The sequence below is a fragment of the Nycticebus coucang genome, chromosome 9, assembly GCF_027406575.1.
Source record: "Nycticebus coucang isolate mNycCou1 chromosome 9, mNycCou1.pri, whole genome shotgun sequence".
NCBI classification, from domain to species: Eukaryota; Metazoa; Chordata; class Mammalia; order Primates; family Lorisidae; genus Nycticebus; species Nycticebus coucang.
Genome location: NC_069788.1, coordinates 112,973,280 through 112,989,909, shown reverse-complemented (window position 1 = coordinate 112,989,909; position 16,630 = coordinate 112,973,280). Strand labels below are relative to the sequence as shown.

General features: G+C 42.0%; 1 protein-coding gene across 5 annotated transcripts in view; it reads right to left on the bottom strand.

Annotated features, from left to right (window-relative positions):
* Positions 1 to 763: 763 nt before the first annotated feature.
* Positions 764 to 16,630, bottom strand: part of DPF3 (double PHD fingers 3) — a 291,411-nt gene continuing 275,544 nt past the window's right edge. Inside the window, exons 9-12 of one of the 5 annotated variants that reach the window (XR_008382506.1) lie at positions 15,814 to 15,926; positions 3,924 to 4,005; positions 3,271 to 3,442; positions 764 to 3,161 (exon numbers count right to left, since the gene is read on the bottom strand). Coding sequence is in view for 2 of the 5 variants with exons in the window: in XM_053602716.1 (XP_053458691.1) it covers positions 3,372 to 3,442; positions 3,924 to 4,005; positions 15,814 to 15,926 (266 nt within the window). In the remaining 3 variants the exon portion in view is untranslated. Of the gene's footprint in view, positions 3,443 to 3,923; positions 4,006 to 15,592; positions 15,679 to 15,813; positions 15,927 to 16,630 lie in introns of those variants that run through there. The other 4 variants (XM_053602716.1, XM_053602718.1, XR_008382509.1 and 1 more) reach the window with 4 other exon arrangements.

The window sequence follows — 16,630 nt, the reverse complement described above, 5'->3', positions numbered from 1 at the left end:
TGCCAGCCCTCGCCAGGATCTTCACCAGCATTGCCTCTCATCCCTGCTGGACAGGCCATATTCTCCTTTCAGATGTGGGAGATGAGGCTCCAAGCCCAGAGCAGGGCTTGAAGCCAAGGTCATCGATTGAGTGTCACACCTGCCCTGAAGTAAATACCAGCCCTCTCTGGCAGTTGGCTCTGCACTCTAAGCTGCCTTAGTCCTCAATAAGGAGTATCTTGAGCACATTCACTGTGAAGTCCCCAACACCATGGTAAATCCCACCCCTCACCACGGCCCATGCAAGTTACCGCTTCCTTACTCACAGCTTTGGTATAGTGGCCATGACCATAGGCAGCTCAGTCCTTACAATAGAAACCCCCTTCGGTGGCAAGGGAGATTCCAAGAAGATATCTAACTCTGGCTAATCCAGGCAAGAGGTGGACAAGCCCTGCAGTGGGTGTTTCTGGAACAGGATGCTTTGTAAGAACCCGGTGTCACTGTGGAATGGGGAACACAAGTGTCACGGTCTCTGCTTTATAGGTAGGCAAAGCAAACTGAGGTTCAGGGATGCTAAGTGACTTGCTCAGTGTCACACAGCTACTCAATGGCAGAGGGAAAACTAAAACCCTGACCTATCACGTGCACCCTGTGATTTTGGCTCATACGCTGGGGCTCAAAGAAAAGAGACCAAGTTGAAGTTTACCAACTTCTTCCTTTCTTCAACACAGAGGTGATAAATGTGAGTCTGGAGACTTTTGTCTGCTTACAGTACCCTGACAGCACCATCCCACAAGCTGGCTTTGCTATCCTTGCTTTCCAGATGGGGAAACCGAAGCTTCCAAAGATGAAGGACTTGTGCCCATTCTGCAGGGAGTCATGAAACTAAGAAGGGAACTCTGGGCCCTCCCCAGTGTCACCTCAGAACTCTGACCTTCCACCACTGCAGGCAAGTTCCAGTCTGCTTTGCATGTTTGCGGATCCAGGCCAGGCTTAGCTCCTGTACGCAGAGCAGATGTGGCAGTTGGAGCTAGGAAAGGGCTTTCCTGCCATCTGCCATTTCTGTGGGGAACGGATTTGCCCATACTCCAACAATTGGGGGTTTCAGATTTGCTTTTTTTACTTTTAAGTCATTGTGGCATTTAGGAATATTTGGGGACTTTTTTTTCTAAAATTAAATAAAGATAAATCATAAAAGCAATCATCAGCCTTTAAAGACACCCTGCTTTGGGTTTTGTGGGACAAGGGAGAGCCAGGTAGTGAGGAGCAGCAAGGCGCCCTGCTGATGTGATGTCACCCTCTCTAACCCTCCCTGGGCTTTTCAATTAGCAATAATCACGCCTGGGGTAAACCTCATTGGCTACTATACTGCCACTGTGGAAAGCTCCCTGGGCTTTTCTTTTCTCTTTTTTTTTTTTTTTGAGACAGAGTCTTATTATGTCACCCTTGGTAGAGTACTGTGGCATCACAGCTCACAGCAACCTCACACTCTTGGGCTTAAGTGATTCTATTGCCTCAGCCTCCCAAGGAGCTGGGACTACAGGCGCCCGCCACAACACCTGGCTATTCCTGCCTGGGCTTTTAGAGTCTAGATGGGCTCATCAAACCAGAAGGGGGAAAAAATATCTTATAAGGGAGATGAAAATTCCATCCAGACAGAGCCCTTTAAATGTGATCATTATGCATGTGTGTAACTCATGGGCCCCACAGGAGCGTGACCCCCATCTCTGGGCACAGGTCACTCTGCAGAGGAGTGGGGGATTCCCACAGTGCTCAGCTCCACGCCAGGCTGCCCTGGGTGCACCGGCCAAGAGCAATTAGCCGGAAGAGGAAAGCTCCTGCCGAGTGGCCGAGCCAACGCTGCAGCTGGGCAGAAGTGGCCCAACCAGCCCGAGTCTCTGGGGGCTTCTTCAGGAGCTGAAGAACTAAAAATAACCTGGGCCTTTGTTACAAGCAGCCGGACCACAGAGACAGCTGATTTCAGGGAAGCCAAGCATGCGCGAGGGTCCCGCTCACCGAGACCTGCCCTTTGGGCAAATGATTTTTCCAGAAATGTGTCAGTGATTGTGCTGTTGCTGCGATTCAAAGACAGCTAGTGCTCCAGCTCACAGGGCTATCTTCCAACACACAGAGTTCTCGGAAGCTGAGCCTCCCCACCTCTTTCTTCTAGAAACACTAACAACAACAAAAAAAAAAACAGAGTCTGGCACACACTGGGGACATTAGAGGAGACGTGAGTGGTCCTCAAGCCGAGGGTTCTGAATCATGGCCACCCTGATCATATACAATCTTGTCAGCCCAATTATTTGTGTAGGTAAAAGTCATCTCTCCCCCTTCCTAAAATTTCCAGTCAGGACTCAGTAGACAAGGGTAAATATACAGTGGAAGGAAGACATTGCTTGGGAAAAGGACTTTGTAGCTTTGCATCCAATACTGAAGGGCTTCTCAAGGCTGTAGTCCCTTGTACCCAACATTGGGAATCTGGATTGGGAAGCCCTTGCTCCTGACTCCTGGGTCCCCACCCCCCAGAAGGCAGTTGACTCAGGCCTCTAGACCCAGGTAGGTGGGTAGAAGGCTGAGTCTTGAGCAATGGCTGTGACTTGTCTCACATCAAGGATGCCCCACACCTCTGAAGGTCAAGGAACCAGACCGGTCTCTTGTGAGTCTCTCTTGATGGATAATAAATACTGACTGGCCGTAGCAGGCATCACGTTCACCATGTTTCCCCCCATCTCTCAGGGCTTCAGCCTCCCTCCCCGTGACATCACACAGCAGATCACGGCCGTCCCTGCTGTGGCTGCCACGGCTGGGGTTCTGGAAAGCAACTTTTCCTCTCTGCAGAGACCAAGGAACAGGAAGGATTTCAAGGCTCTAAGTCTAGACGTTTCTGGTGAGGCTTGTAATAAACCACAATTTCTCAAGAGCCCTGTTCCTCTGGTGAGAGCTGCGGATGAAGAGCCGAAGCCAGTGGTAGGGATGAGGCTGTGTGAAGATTTCTTGGAACACGATAGATAAAAAAAAAAAAAAGAAAACTCACCAAATGACACATGAATGATGGATGAGTGGCCACAAAATGGCTTCCCTTAAAATAGGGACCAGGAAGAGGGCCATAATGCCAGGGTGAAGGGGAGAAGGGTCCACAGGCTGGGTTGGGGGTTGTTCCTCAAAAGTGAAAGGTCCTTCTGGTACATAGAGACAGGGAGGACTGGCTTAGGTGGGGGAGGTGAGCAGACACCGTGCCCTCTTGGCTGCACGTGTCCATGCCCCTTGGGGACTATTTCTTTTCCTTACAATTGGTCAGCCTGGATACGTGGGGGGAGGGCTTGATCTGATTTGAATTGGGCTCTGGTTCAGCCTCCCCAGCAGCAAGTCACATGCTGTGACCTGGGGCCCTAGGCCTGGCAGCCAAAGGCCGAAGCTTTCTCTTTGAGCAGTTCCCAGCATAAGTGGCAGCTCCAGCTTCCTACAAGAAATAAGATGGCATTAGTAGCAGCCCCTCTCCTAACCCCAGAGGCCCTGACTTCTTGGAAACCCTGTTCTCCTCTGACTCTCACAGCTCAGAGACCAAGTCCCAGTCTGCAAACATGCTGGAGTCTACTGCTCAGCAGAAAGCGAGAGCTCAGAGGTGACCGCTGACCCACCCTCCCCGGCCAGTCGTCCTAACTGGATTGCCCAGGTCCCCTGGAAGCTCACCCTTCCCTCACCATCTCAGCTACATATATGGGAAACATCTCCTTGGCCCTCAAGTTGAAATTTCTGCTGGTTGAGCTGTGCCTCAGTTTCCTCATCTATAAAAGGGTAGTCGTACCTACCTCGCAGGGCTGTGATGATGAAATGGGATAGGACAGGGAAAGCCCCTAGCACGAGGCCTGCACCAGGGTGAGGGCTCGCTTGGTGGTACAAGTGGTGGCTGCTGCTGCTGTTAGGGTGACCAACAAAATTACCTTCGGGGGGCTCAGCCACTGGTGGGTTTAAACAGTACATGTGATAGCCACGGTCACAGTCATCGCAGAAGAGCAGCTGGTCCTGGTGAGAGACACAGGGCAAGTACAGAGGAGGAGAGAGAGATTCAATTACTTGGGGCCAATGTCTGGGCCCCACTTACCCCCAGCCTTATTTCCATAGATCAGCCTCACTGGCTGCCCCTTTCCAGCCCCCATCCGGTGTCCTCACTGTCCTCTGAGCACACCTTGTGCTTTGTCCCCTCTGCCTCCCAACCTACACAAATCCTAACAACTCCCCCACACAGTAAGGCTCTGCTCACACCACCTCCTAGAAGCCTTCCTTGACTACCACCTCACAACTAACCTTAAAAATATTCCTTATTCTCCTGAACTCCCATAGATAATAGCTCTGCTTCAAAAGAGAAGAAAATTAATTTCACGCATTTCTCTATTCCCTATCATTTTTACCTAGTATATAGAGAGTACAATATTTGAACATTTTGAATTCCTCTGCATTCCACTCTTTCCATCTGTGAAATGGGCAATGGCTGTACTGGGTGGGAACATCTCTGACACCTCTGAACCCCCGGGGGTTTTATCAAGAGAATGTAGAAAGATGGCAACAGTGCCATCCGCAGCTTCCAGAAGCCTCCTCACTGTGGGCAGGCTGGAACCCAGGTGGAGCAGAATCCCCCAGGGCCCTGGTTAACTTCAAAGGGCACCTCAGCTCCTGCAGTTCCTTCTGCCTGGAGGCGCTTCCAGGCCCCGAACCATCTCTGCTATCCATCTCCTGCCAAGCACTTCCTTTCCAGAAAGACTTTGCTAAACCACCTCAACTGGAAGTCATTTCTCCCCCTACAACCCATGGTGCTTTCCCTTTTTTCTCCTGACATTTAATTGAGTTTTACTTTGTAACACCTGCCACATGGTAGACAACTACACGTTTGTTTTCTCAAATTGTTCATTTGGAACAGGCCTCTTTTGTCCTCCCTGTGTCCTGTTTATGAACTATAAGGCCCTTGGACGCAGAACTTCACCTTACTCACTTCTATGTGCTCTGTAGGGACTCCCTTGCGCATAGTAGCTGCTCAGAAAGTGTTTGTGACCTGGGCCCATTATCCAGGTTCAGACCTCTTTTACTTGGTGACCTTTGCACTTGCTTGGATAGTTTATGAGATGTTTACAAAGTAAGGTTTTATATCAGATCTCACCTTGGCTCCACGAGTGCAGGGATCCTGGATAAAATTAGACTTAGAAGTGGGAAACCCTGGTAAGCAAGCAACAAGGCTTTTTTTTTTTTTTTGTCATATTAAGACCTGTCAAGTGAGCAATGGGGATGTTTTTGAAGAGTTATCAACAGGGAAGTGATACGATCAGATTGCAATTTAGAGAGATCTCACTAGCTGCTGGGTAAGACTAGATACCCAGGTGGGGAGAGATGTATTCAAGAAAACAGGAGGCCAGGAAAGAAGCTGCTAGAGCATCCAGGTGAGAGATGATGGTGGCCTGAAGTACGGTTGTGGCAAGGGGGAAATAAATGGGTCTTGCTCCTATTTAAGAGCGATTGACTAGATGTGGGAAGTGATAGGGAAGAAATCAAGATTTTTCAGTTTGGTCAGTGAGTCAGATGATGAAACTAGCCCTTGAGGCATGGGTGGGAGAGTGGACCCCCAGGAGGAAGAGGGCAACCTCAGCTATGACGTGTCCTATAGATCCACAGATCTACAAGGATGACCTGGAAGCAAGCGCAAAGCAGAAGAGGGGTCTGGGCGTGAGCTAAGGATTTGGGAGTCGCTGGTGATTAGATGGCAAATGAAGCTCCTAGAAGAGGAAGCTCAGACTATGTGAAGGCAGACGTCTTTGAACATGTGCGCTTGGAAGACATCCATAAACCGCTTGAAATGCTATGCACAGTTTCATGTACAAGTAGAAAGAGGCATTTTTCCAAGAAAAGAGTATATCCATAGCTTTCATTGAATTCTCTGAAAAGTCAAGGATCCTTCAGAAGAAGGCCAAAGATAGACCTCTGGGGACACCAATTATAAGGGACAGGCAGGGAAAGAAAAAGACTAAGCAGCAGCAGTCAGAAAGGTAGAATGAAAACCAGCACATTGTGGTTTAGTCCAGAAGAGTTCCATCATTACTGTCAGAGCTGAAGGGAGCTGACAGCTTGATTTAGGGATGATACTAGGGCAAACAAGTTAGACTGAGGACAGGAAACAAAGATAGACTGGTCTTAAAGATATTAACATCTCCTATATAGCTCTGACACAATAAATACAAAAAGGTAAAAGCAGCCACCTGAGAGTGCATTTGTCAGGGGTTCACCACTGCCCAGCACCATATTCTCTTCCCTTCCACCTGCTTTCCAGGATAATTGCTTGTCAAAACTGCCAAGAACCCCCAGCTCATGCTAACGCTCATGAAAAACACAATTTAAGGAGTTTTTATTCCCAAGTATCCAAGAACCAGGATCCACCGGTGGCCACAATTCTAGTAGAACAGGAAACTCCTTCTGGGACATGCAGGGTGGATCCCTGACCCTGTGAGATGAACCCTAATGCCCAGCACTCTCACTCCCTGACTCCTCCCCCAGGGCTCCACCCACACGTCTATAAAGCCAGAGACCAAAATCAACCAAAATATCCATCAATAAGGGACCGGTTAAATAAATAAATAAATAATCATATAGTTGTAGGAAGGATATATCTATATATTGCTCTGGAGGAATCTCTAAGATACTCAGTGACAAAAAGCAAGGTGGCAAAAACATGTAGATCTGTTACCATTTTCTTATGGTTCATATGTACACCATGTATGCTTACATGGAAAGTGGAAAGATACACTCTATAATTTTTAAATGCTAACCTATAAGCAGAGCGAAAGAATAGTGTTGAAGAGGTGGAGATATAAGCTATTTTTTTTTTTTTGAGACAGTCTCATTTTATCACCCTCCGTAGAGTGCCCTGATGTCGCAGCTCACACAGCAACCTCAAACTCTTGGGTTTAAGTAATTCTCTTGCCTCAGCCTCCCAAGTAGCTGGGACCACAGGCACCCGCCACAATGCCTGGCTATTTTTAGAGATGAGGTCTTGCTGTGGTTCAGGCTGGTCTTGAACTCATGAGCTCAGGCAGTCCACAGGTCCCAGCCTCCCAGAGTGCGAGGATTACAAGTGTGAGCCACTACACTTGGCCCTAGAAGCTATTTTTCTTTGAATATATTATTTCTTTATACATTTGATTCTGGAACCAGTAAATATTTTAAATAATCATAAACAAAATTTAAATTGTAATATGTCCCTAAAAAAAAAGAAAAATGAAACAAATGAATTTAATTATGTATCCAGTTGGTGGTATAACCAACAGAGAGAAACTATTCTAAGTGACTTCAAAACATGTAATTTGACTATATCTGCTTAGTAGAATATATAAGGACAAAAATAAATGCAAATATGCACATAAATATATTTCTTTTTGGCAATTATACTGTTGGTGACAATATTGGAACTGATATTCTGAGACTATTGTATGTACATCAAATAAGTAATTATGTTGTTACCATTGAGAGGCCAGATTTTATTTTTTTAATTTTTGTTTGTTTGTTTCTCTTTTTTTGAGACAGAGTCTTCCTACGTTGTCCTCGGTAGACTGCCATGGCGTCACAGCTCACAGCAACCTCAAACTCTTGGGCTTAAGCAATTCTCTTGCCTTGGCCTCCCAAGTAGCTAGGACTACCGGTGCCTATCACAATTGTTGCAGTTGTCATTGTTGTTTAGCTGGCCCAGGCAGGGTTCGAACCCGCCAGCCTGGGTATATGCCGCTGGCATCCTACTCACTGAGCTATGGGCGCTGCCAGATTTTTAACATAGTTAAAAGCACATAGCAATGTAAGATCAACGAAGTTGAGTGGAAAATCAATAGTCTTAGATGTGAATTGAGAGTATCAGTATAAATTTATACCAAAACAAAGCAATATATATATAAATTTATCTTTAAAACAAAGCAAAAAATGTTTTCTACATCTGTCCATTGAAAATGCCCCCAAATAATGACAAACACAGTAAAACTGAGTATTATGTTCTCTAAAGGCCATCACCCACTAAAATGAACATGGACTCCTTGGAGAAATAGCTAAGTCCAGACCTCCCATTTGATCCTGCAATCCCATTACTGGGCATCTACCCAGAAGGAAAGAAATCCTTTTATCATAAGGACACTTGTACTAGACTGTTTATTGCAGCTCAATTTACAATCGCCAAAATGTGGAAACAGCCTAAATGCCCACCAACCCAGGAATGGATTAACAAGCTGTGGTATATGTATACCATGGAATACTATTCAGCCATTAAAAAAAATGGAGACTTTACATCCTTCGTATTAACCTGGATGGGAGTGGAAGACATTATTCTTAGTAAAGCATCACAAGAATGGAGAAGCATGAATCCTATGTACTCAATCTTGATATGAGGACAATTAATGACAATTAAGGTTATGGGGGGGGGGAAGCAGAAAGAGGTATGGAGGGAGGAGGGTGGGGCCTTAGTGTGTGTCACACTTTATGGGGGCAAGACATGATTGCAAGAGGGACTTTACCTAACAATTGCAACCAGTGTAACTGGCTTATTGTACCCTCAATGAATCCCCAACAATAAAAAAAAAAAAAAAAAAAGAAATAGCTAAGTCCAGGTTTGGTAGGTGAAATGTATAAATATCTTTACATATTAGAAAGCAAGAAAGCTATTATATCACATACTATAAAGACCACGTCAGAAGGACTCAGGATGCAACTTGAATATGTTCCTATTGGCCAAAGCGAGGACAAGTTTAACTATAATGGATTGAAACAACTAAAATAAATTTAAATCCTTAAGTTAATAAAGAGACTATTTTTAAAAACTTAGTCACCTTCAGAAGATACTAGACCAGTGATTTTCAACCGTGTGCCACGAGAGGATCTTACGTATGCTGTTAACATTTTTAAAGATCATTAATTAAATTATTTTTGAAAAAAGTTCAAAGCACATTAAATATATTCTTTTTTTTTACTCTTTTTTTTTTAAACCAATATAATTTAAGTGTGCCATGGAAGTTTAACTATAGGTCAAGTGTGCTGTGAGATAAAAAAGGTTCAAAAGCACTGTGCTAGAGAAACGTAACACTATCTTTTTATTTATTATTTTGAGATAATTTTAAACTTAGAGAAAAATTGCAAATATGTACAGAGTTTTTGTGTACACTTGATTCAACACCCCCTAATATTAACATCTTATATTGCCATAGTAAAATCATGATAACCAGGAAATTACCATTCATATAAACTATTAACTACTCTATAAACCTTATTTGAATTTTGTGTTTTTCCATGCATGTCCCTTTTCCCAGGATGCCACTTTGCATTTAGTTATTGGGTTTTCTTGCCATCCTTCCATCTGTGACAAATTCCTCAGTCTCTTTGTCTCTTGTGACCTTGACACTTCCGAAGAGTCTAGACCAATAATGTAAATGTCACTCAATTTGTGTTGGATCTTTTCTCAAGAGAAGATTGAGGTTTGCATGCATTTTTGGCAAGAATACCACTAAGTGTATCATATCTGGGGAAACTGATAACTTGAAATGTTAACTATGATCATATAATTGAGGTAGTGTCTGCCACTATTTCTACTGGAAAATTACTATTTTTCCCTTTACGTATACTAATAAGTAATCTTATTGGGGAGATACTTGTAGATTATGCAAATACCCTGTTTCTCACCATACCTTTGCCCATTAATTTTCGCATCAGTTAATGGCTTTTGCTTACAAAAACCGTAATTGTAACATGTGCCTAACTATGATTCCCCTTTCCTCTACGTTTATTCGTGGGGATTCTGATCTAACAAAGAGCTTATTTTCTCTCTTATTCATTCATTCATTCATTCAGTTTTTTTATATCAGTATGGATTTTTATTTCATTCTTTAGGTTATAATCCCAAAGTATCCTTATTTGTTTTTGCTCAAATTTTCCTACCTTTGGCCATTAAGAGTTCCTTCAAGTTGGTGCCTATGTCCTTTAGCTATGCCCTGTCATTTTTGGAGGACTTCCTTGCTTTCTGACACCACATTTTGTACCTTTTGTCTTAAAGTCCTCCCATGAGCCATTTCTCCAAGGATCCCTGGTTCCTTCCATTAGAGAATGGTATTTAGCTACCAATATCTGGACGCTATGTGTTGCCATTGCTTCCATGTTGTCTTGGCTTCTAGGCCCTGCCAGGCAACAGAGCTAGGAAATAAATGGACGTGTAGGTGCAGATGGACACATGTGTAATTATTTCTATCCTTATGTGTACCTACCATGTAGCTAGATGCAGACATAATATATAAAAACAGATATAGATACACACACAACATGTGATATTAAAACACTGAGTTCATACTGACACTCCCATTTCAATTCAACACTGCAGGGTTCATCGGGACTTCTACCTTTATTCGATTATTCTTTCTCTGCATTGAGAAACCCGACTCTCACTGGTCACAATACGCAGTTACTGGTTCTAACCTAGCAAACGCATAAAGTGGTTTCAGAATTACTAATGCATATACCTGTGAAAATAAATTTATTAACTAGAGTACCATATTTGTGGTATAGTTATTTCTGTTTTTAGCCTTACAAAACATAGATAGCAAAATACTATTTTCTAAATTTACTTAGGTTAATTCTTTCCGTCCTCACTCTTCAGTATGGCTATGCGATCTACGAAGGGTGCACAAAATATGTACACACATTTTAAAAAAGAAAAACACTGTATTAAAATTATAATTCTCAATCATGTTTGACTTCTGCAAGCATAAGAGATAATAAGATACAATATATAAAATGACAAACACTGCTGGCATATATTGAGTATTTCGTTTTAATACCATTTTTTCCTTTCTTAAAATGTGTGAACAGCTTTTGGTACCTTCTGTATTTATATTATAGTTAGGTTCATTCGTTACTATTCATATTTCATTTTAGGTTTTCCCACATACTTACCGATTTTGAGCATTTACCTATTTGGGGAATATGTGAACGCTTATCTTAGTTGTAAGAGTCAGAGCTATATAAAAAGGTACTCTCAAAAAGAGTGTTGCTTCTCCCATATCCCTAGCCCATTCCCATCTATTTTCATAATTTTTTTTTAAGAGAGGAAGTCTCACTATGTTGCCCAGGCTGGCCTTGAACTATGGGGCTCAATAGCTGCCATTTCTTCATTCTTTCTTTACCCCAATTATAACTGATTTCACTAATTTCTTGTTTGTTTTTCCTGTTTTTTTAATACAAGTGAGCAGATGCATGTATATTTTAGGATATTTCTTTCTTTTGTGGGTGTCTACATGTTTTGTTTTGTTTTCTTTCATTTATTTATTTCATAAATATTATGGGGGCACAAATGTTTAGTTACATAAATTACTTTTATACAATTTCAGTCAAATTTATAAGTGTGCCCATCACCTAAACAGTGTACACTGTACCTGTTAGGTGTGAATTTACCCATCCCTACTGCCCCCTGCCTGCTGGATTTCCACTGAGTGTAATTTCTTCATGTAAGTGTTAAACAATTAGTTTCAATTTAATGGTGAATACATGTGTTGTTTGCTTTTCCATCTGTGTGATACTTAACTTATAAGAATGGTCTTCTGTTCCATCCAGGCTAATATAAGATGTATTAGTTCACCATTATTTTATGGCTGAGTAGTACTCCATGGTATAACTATACCACATTTTATTAATCCACTCATGTGCGGATGGGCACTTGGGTTGTTTTCACCACTTTGCAATTGTGAATTGTGCTGTTATAAACATTCAAGCACAAGCATCTTTTTAGTTCTTATAATAAGGACAGTATAGTATAGCTATTCTAATTTACATTGCTTTTTCATTTAACAACATTCCTAGAAATCACTCTAAATCTGCCTGTTTCTTTTTTTACAGCTGCATAATACTCCATTGTACATATGTATCACTGATTTTTAACCATTTTGTATATTTAAGTTGTTTCCAATATTCTATGATTATAAACAACACCATCATAAATAACCTTACACATATGTATTTTTATAACAGGAAGTGTTGGGAATGTATCTTCAAGGTAGATTCTTCAAGGTGGGATTTCTGAGTCAAAATGTAAGTGCATAGTCGTTCTGTTAAATTTGCTTAATAATGATACATTTCCCTCTTTGCATTACCACCAAGAACGTATGAAGGTATAGGTTTTCCCATAGCTTCATCAACATAATCTTGTATCAACTCGTCTAACTCCATTAAAAAGTTTGTTGATATTCTTATTGGACTGGAAATAAATTTGTCATTGTCATACTTCTTAATTTTTGTCCATTTAATAGATGCTTTGACTTTCTTTAACTATGAGTGTGTTTGAACATTTTCTCACATGTTTAAGAGTCATTTTTATAACTTTTTTCCTTTTTTTAATTATTAAATCATAACTATGTACATTAATCATTTGTATAACTTTTATGAGCTGATTTTCATGTATTTTTTTGTTTCCTATCAGGGTTTCTGGCCCTCAGTTCTCAGTTTTTTTTTTTTTTTGTAGAGACAGAGTCTCACTGTACCGCCTTCGGTAGAGTGCCATGACATCACAGGACTCACAGCAACCTCCAGCTCTTGGGCTTACGCGATTCTCCTGCCTCAGCCTCCCAAGCAGCTGGGACTACAGGCGCCCGCCACAACGCCCAGCTATTTTTTGGTTGCAGTCCTCAGTTTTTAACAGTTCTTTATTTATTATGTAATTAGCCCTTTGTCTGTGGTACGTGCTGCAAATACTTTATCCCACTTTGCAGTCGTCCTTTGACTTTGTTATGTTTTTGACTATACACATTTTTATACAGTCAAATTTATCAACATTTTCTTTTATTGCTTTAGGATTTTTGAAAACCTTTCCCAATATTTAGATTAAAGAAGAATTTACCCATTTTCCTCTAATACCAGCACATTTTGCTTTTTATATTCAGATCGCCAATCTATTTGGAGATTGCTTTTAAGTATGGTGTGACATATAAATCTAATTTTGTCTTTTCCAAAATGTCTACCCCATTGTCCCAGCACCGTTTATTGAAAAGTCCACCTTTTGATGCCGCCATTTTAGATGCGATCTTGATCCTGTATTGTGTTTCCACAAGGAACTGGGTCTACTTATGGGCTTTCCATTCTAATCCAATTGCTCTATTTGTCTACACGTGCATTAGTACCACCCTGTTTTCAGCTACAGAGGCCTCATATTATGTTTTAATACCCAGCAGTACTAGTTTTGTCACTGTTTTCAGTATTTTCTTCACTATTCTTGCATGCTTGTTTTTCCACAGGGACTTAAGTATCAACTTGTCTGATTCCGTAAAAATGCTTGTTGATATTTTTATTGGACTTGAAATAAATTCATAAATTAACATAGAAGGAATTGACATCTTTGTCAGGTTGAATCATTCTAGCCAAGATCACATTTGTTCTTCATGTCTTTTTGAAAGTGTTCAAAATTTTCCTCTACGTGGGTTTTGTACTTGTGCGGCTACATACATTTCTAAGCATTTCTTCTTTGTTGCTATTATAAATGGAACTGTGCTGTCCTTTTGGTTATTGTTTGTGTGTATGGAGGCTAATAATTATTATGTTAGTTTTGTATCCTGTTAACTTTTAAATTTGAGTTAGTTTTTTTATTGATTCTCTAAGACTTTCTGGATATATTATCCTACAATATGAAAGTAAGAGTTTTACTACTCTGTCATCCATTCTTACACCTCAAGTGATTTCTTCTCTCAAACTGTATTAGCTAATATCTCTAGAACAACGTTGAATCATAGAAGAAAAGATAGTGAGCATCCTCATCCGGTTTCTAATCTTAGTGGAGATGCCACTTGTGTTTTCCCCATTAAATAAAATACTGGTACATGGTGGCTCAAGTCTGTAATCCCGGCACTCTGGGAGGCTGAAGCGGGTGGATTGCTTGAGCTCAGGAATTTGAGACCAACCTAAGCAAGAGTGTGGTCCCATCTCTAAAAACAATAGCCGGGCATTGTGGCGGGCGTCCATAGTCCCAGCTATTCGGGAGGCTGAGGCAAGAGGATCGCTTGAGCCCCAGAGTTTGAGGTTGCTATGAGCTATGATGCCACAGCACTCTGCAAAGGGTGACAAAGTGAGACTTTGTCTCAAAAAGAAAAAAATAAAAGAGATACTGAAATAAATACTTTTTCATGTTCAGAAGGTATCCCACAATTACTACTTTCTTGATTGTACTTTACCCTATTATTTTGAAAAAAATCAAGAAAGAATCAAGCATTTATCCTGCCTCCTCTCTATAATCAATACCCGAGGGTAACCAAATTCCAGGTAGGGAAAGCGTCCCTTTAAGGAATTACTAATAAACAAGGAAATTATCAAATATGAATACGTGCATACCACATTTTGCAGCCCTTAACAAAATCCAATTGAAGATCATCGAATACTACCGTACCATGGTTAGGGCGCCGGCCACATGCATCGGGGCTGGCAGGGTTGAACCTGCTAAACAACAATGACAACAACAACAACAATAATAGCTGGGCATTGAGGCGGGTGCCTATAGTCCCAGCTACTTGGTAGGCTGAGGCAAGAGAATCGCTTCAGCCCAAGAGTTTGAGGTTGCTGCGAGCTGTGACACTATGGCACTCTACGGAGGGTGACATAGCGAGACTCTGTCTGCCCCCCGCCCCTCCAAAAAAGAGACACCAGGCAGTACACACCTCCTGGTGGTAAAAGCATACACCACCATCCATGAAGTAGTCTTGCCAAAAAAGAGAGAAAGAGACAAAGACAGACAAAGACAATGAGGGAAAGAGAGAGACAGAGACAGAAAGACAACCCAAATCAAGCCTCTAGCTCTAACAACCAATTTATAAGAAATACAGGAGACAGAGAAAAAGGTCAACAGCACCACAGAGACGCCCTCAGTTAAATACAGAACTGAGAACTCTATTGAACAAATGACTGAATTTCTTCAACAAAGAATTTAAGAAGGGGGAAAAGAGAGTAACATGGAAGGAAAGAAAATCTACATATTATTTGAAGAACCTGTATCTATATTTATATAAACCTATAAATATTTAAAGAACTTCAAAGACATATCAACTAATTGCAATATATGGGCCTTACTTAAATCCCAATTCAAATAAGTAGTATAATAGAAACACTTACAAGACAATTCAGGAAATAAGAATGTTGACTGGATGTTTGATTATATGAAGAAATTATTGACTTTTTAGCTATGTTTATATTTTGGTTATTTTTATTAAAAAAAGAAGCCCTTATCTTTTTGAGGTACATATGAAATATTTAAGGTAAAATGATGATATTATGGCTTGGATTATGGAAGGGGAGATAGTATTTATGAAACAAGGTTGGACATGTATTGATCTGGGTTAAAACTGGTGACAAGGTATATCATCTTTGTGTTCTCTATACCATTTGTATATGTTTGGAATTATCCACATAAAAAAATGTTTTTGAAAATTCTGCATTTATTATATTTGACATTTGACCAATGAGATAATATACTGTGCAATGGTGGAAATAAGCAAATGTATCCCAACCACAAGCAATGGTCCCCATTGTCAGTCACTGAATCCCTACTGGCTAATGGCCAGGTTGCTCCCAAGTGCCAGGGTATAGAGCAAATCAACATAGCACTATCAACACAGCACCTGGCGCAGCTCTCCCCACAGGTACAAAGATCATCCAAGGTCCCTATAGGGCAAGGGTCCCAAAGGTCATGGAAGCAAAGAGCAAGACAGACTGACATTTTCCCCAGGAGCCCAGGGACAATACCCTTGCTTTCCTCTCTGCCCTCCTTCCCTCCCACAGAGAAGGCCCCAAACTCACATCATTCTCCGAGGTCCCACAGAGGATGCAGGATTTGCACTCTATGCACTGCCATTTGTAGGTCTTGACAGCCTCAGTCATGTTCAGGGTGAACTGCAGGCAGGTTGGGTGACCTGGAAGAAGTCAGGAACAGCAGCATTAGGGCCGGACGGTCTGACCTGTCACCTCTCAGCATCACTAACTGAAAACACATTGTACCCCATATGGAGGGAAGGCAAAGTCACATCGATTGGGAAAGAAGCAGGCCCTGTCCACACTCCTCACCACCACCATCACATGTCCCATCACGTCTAGGGTAAAAGAGATTAATAAGCATATACAATCCCTCTTGCCTTAAGGGCCAGGTCTTTCCTTAGGTATAAACAACTGATGAGGACAGAAAGTAGTGTGATCACAGAGAACAAGAAAGGAAATTGCAGAGCACCCAACACAAGAAAGACCAGCATTATCTGCTAAGCCCTATCATCAGCTGTGGCAGAAGCAACACACAATAGCTATTTGGAGCTGGGCCTTCTGATAGAAGACGCCGTTCACACTGCCTTGGGGTGCTGGTGAAGATGTTGGAAGAATTGCATAAGGTTTCTGGGGCAGTGCTCAGGGGCAGTAAGAGGCACTGTACTAGTATCTGGAATATCTATGCCCACAGCCCTGAGACTAGCAAGGCCTAGCAGGCCATCAAGAGTGGGAGGGTCTACAGAAGGAAACAGCCTGGCAGGGATGGCCAAGAAATGGAGCGTCACAGCCAACAGCTGGGTCTATGAGCCAGGTCTCATGTCCTAAAAGGAGGGGCCACCGGTTCTAATTCTTTTTCTTCATC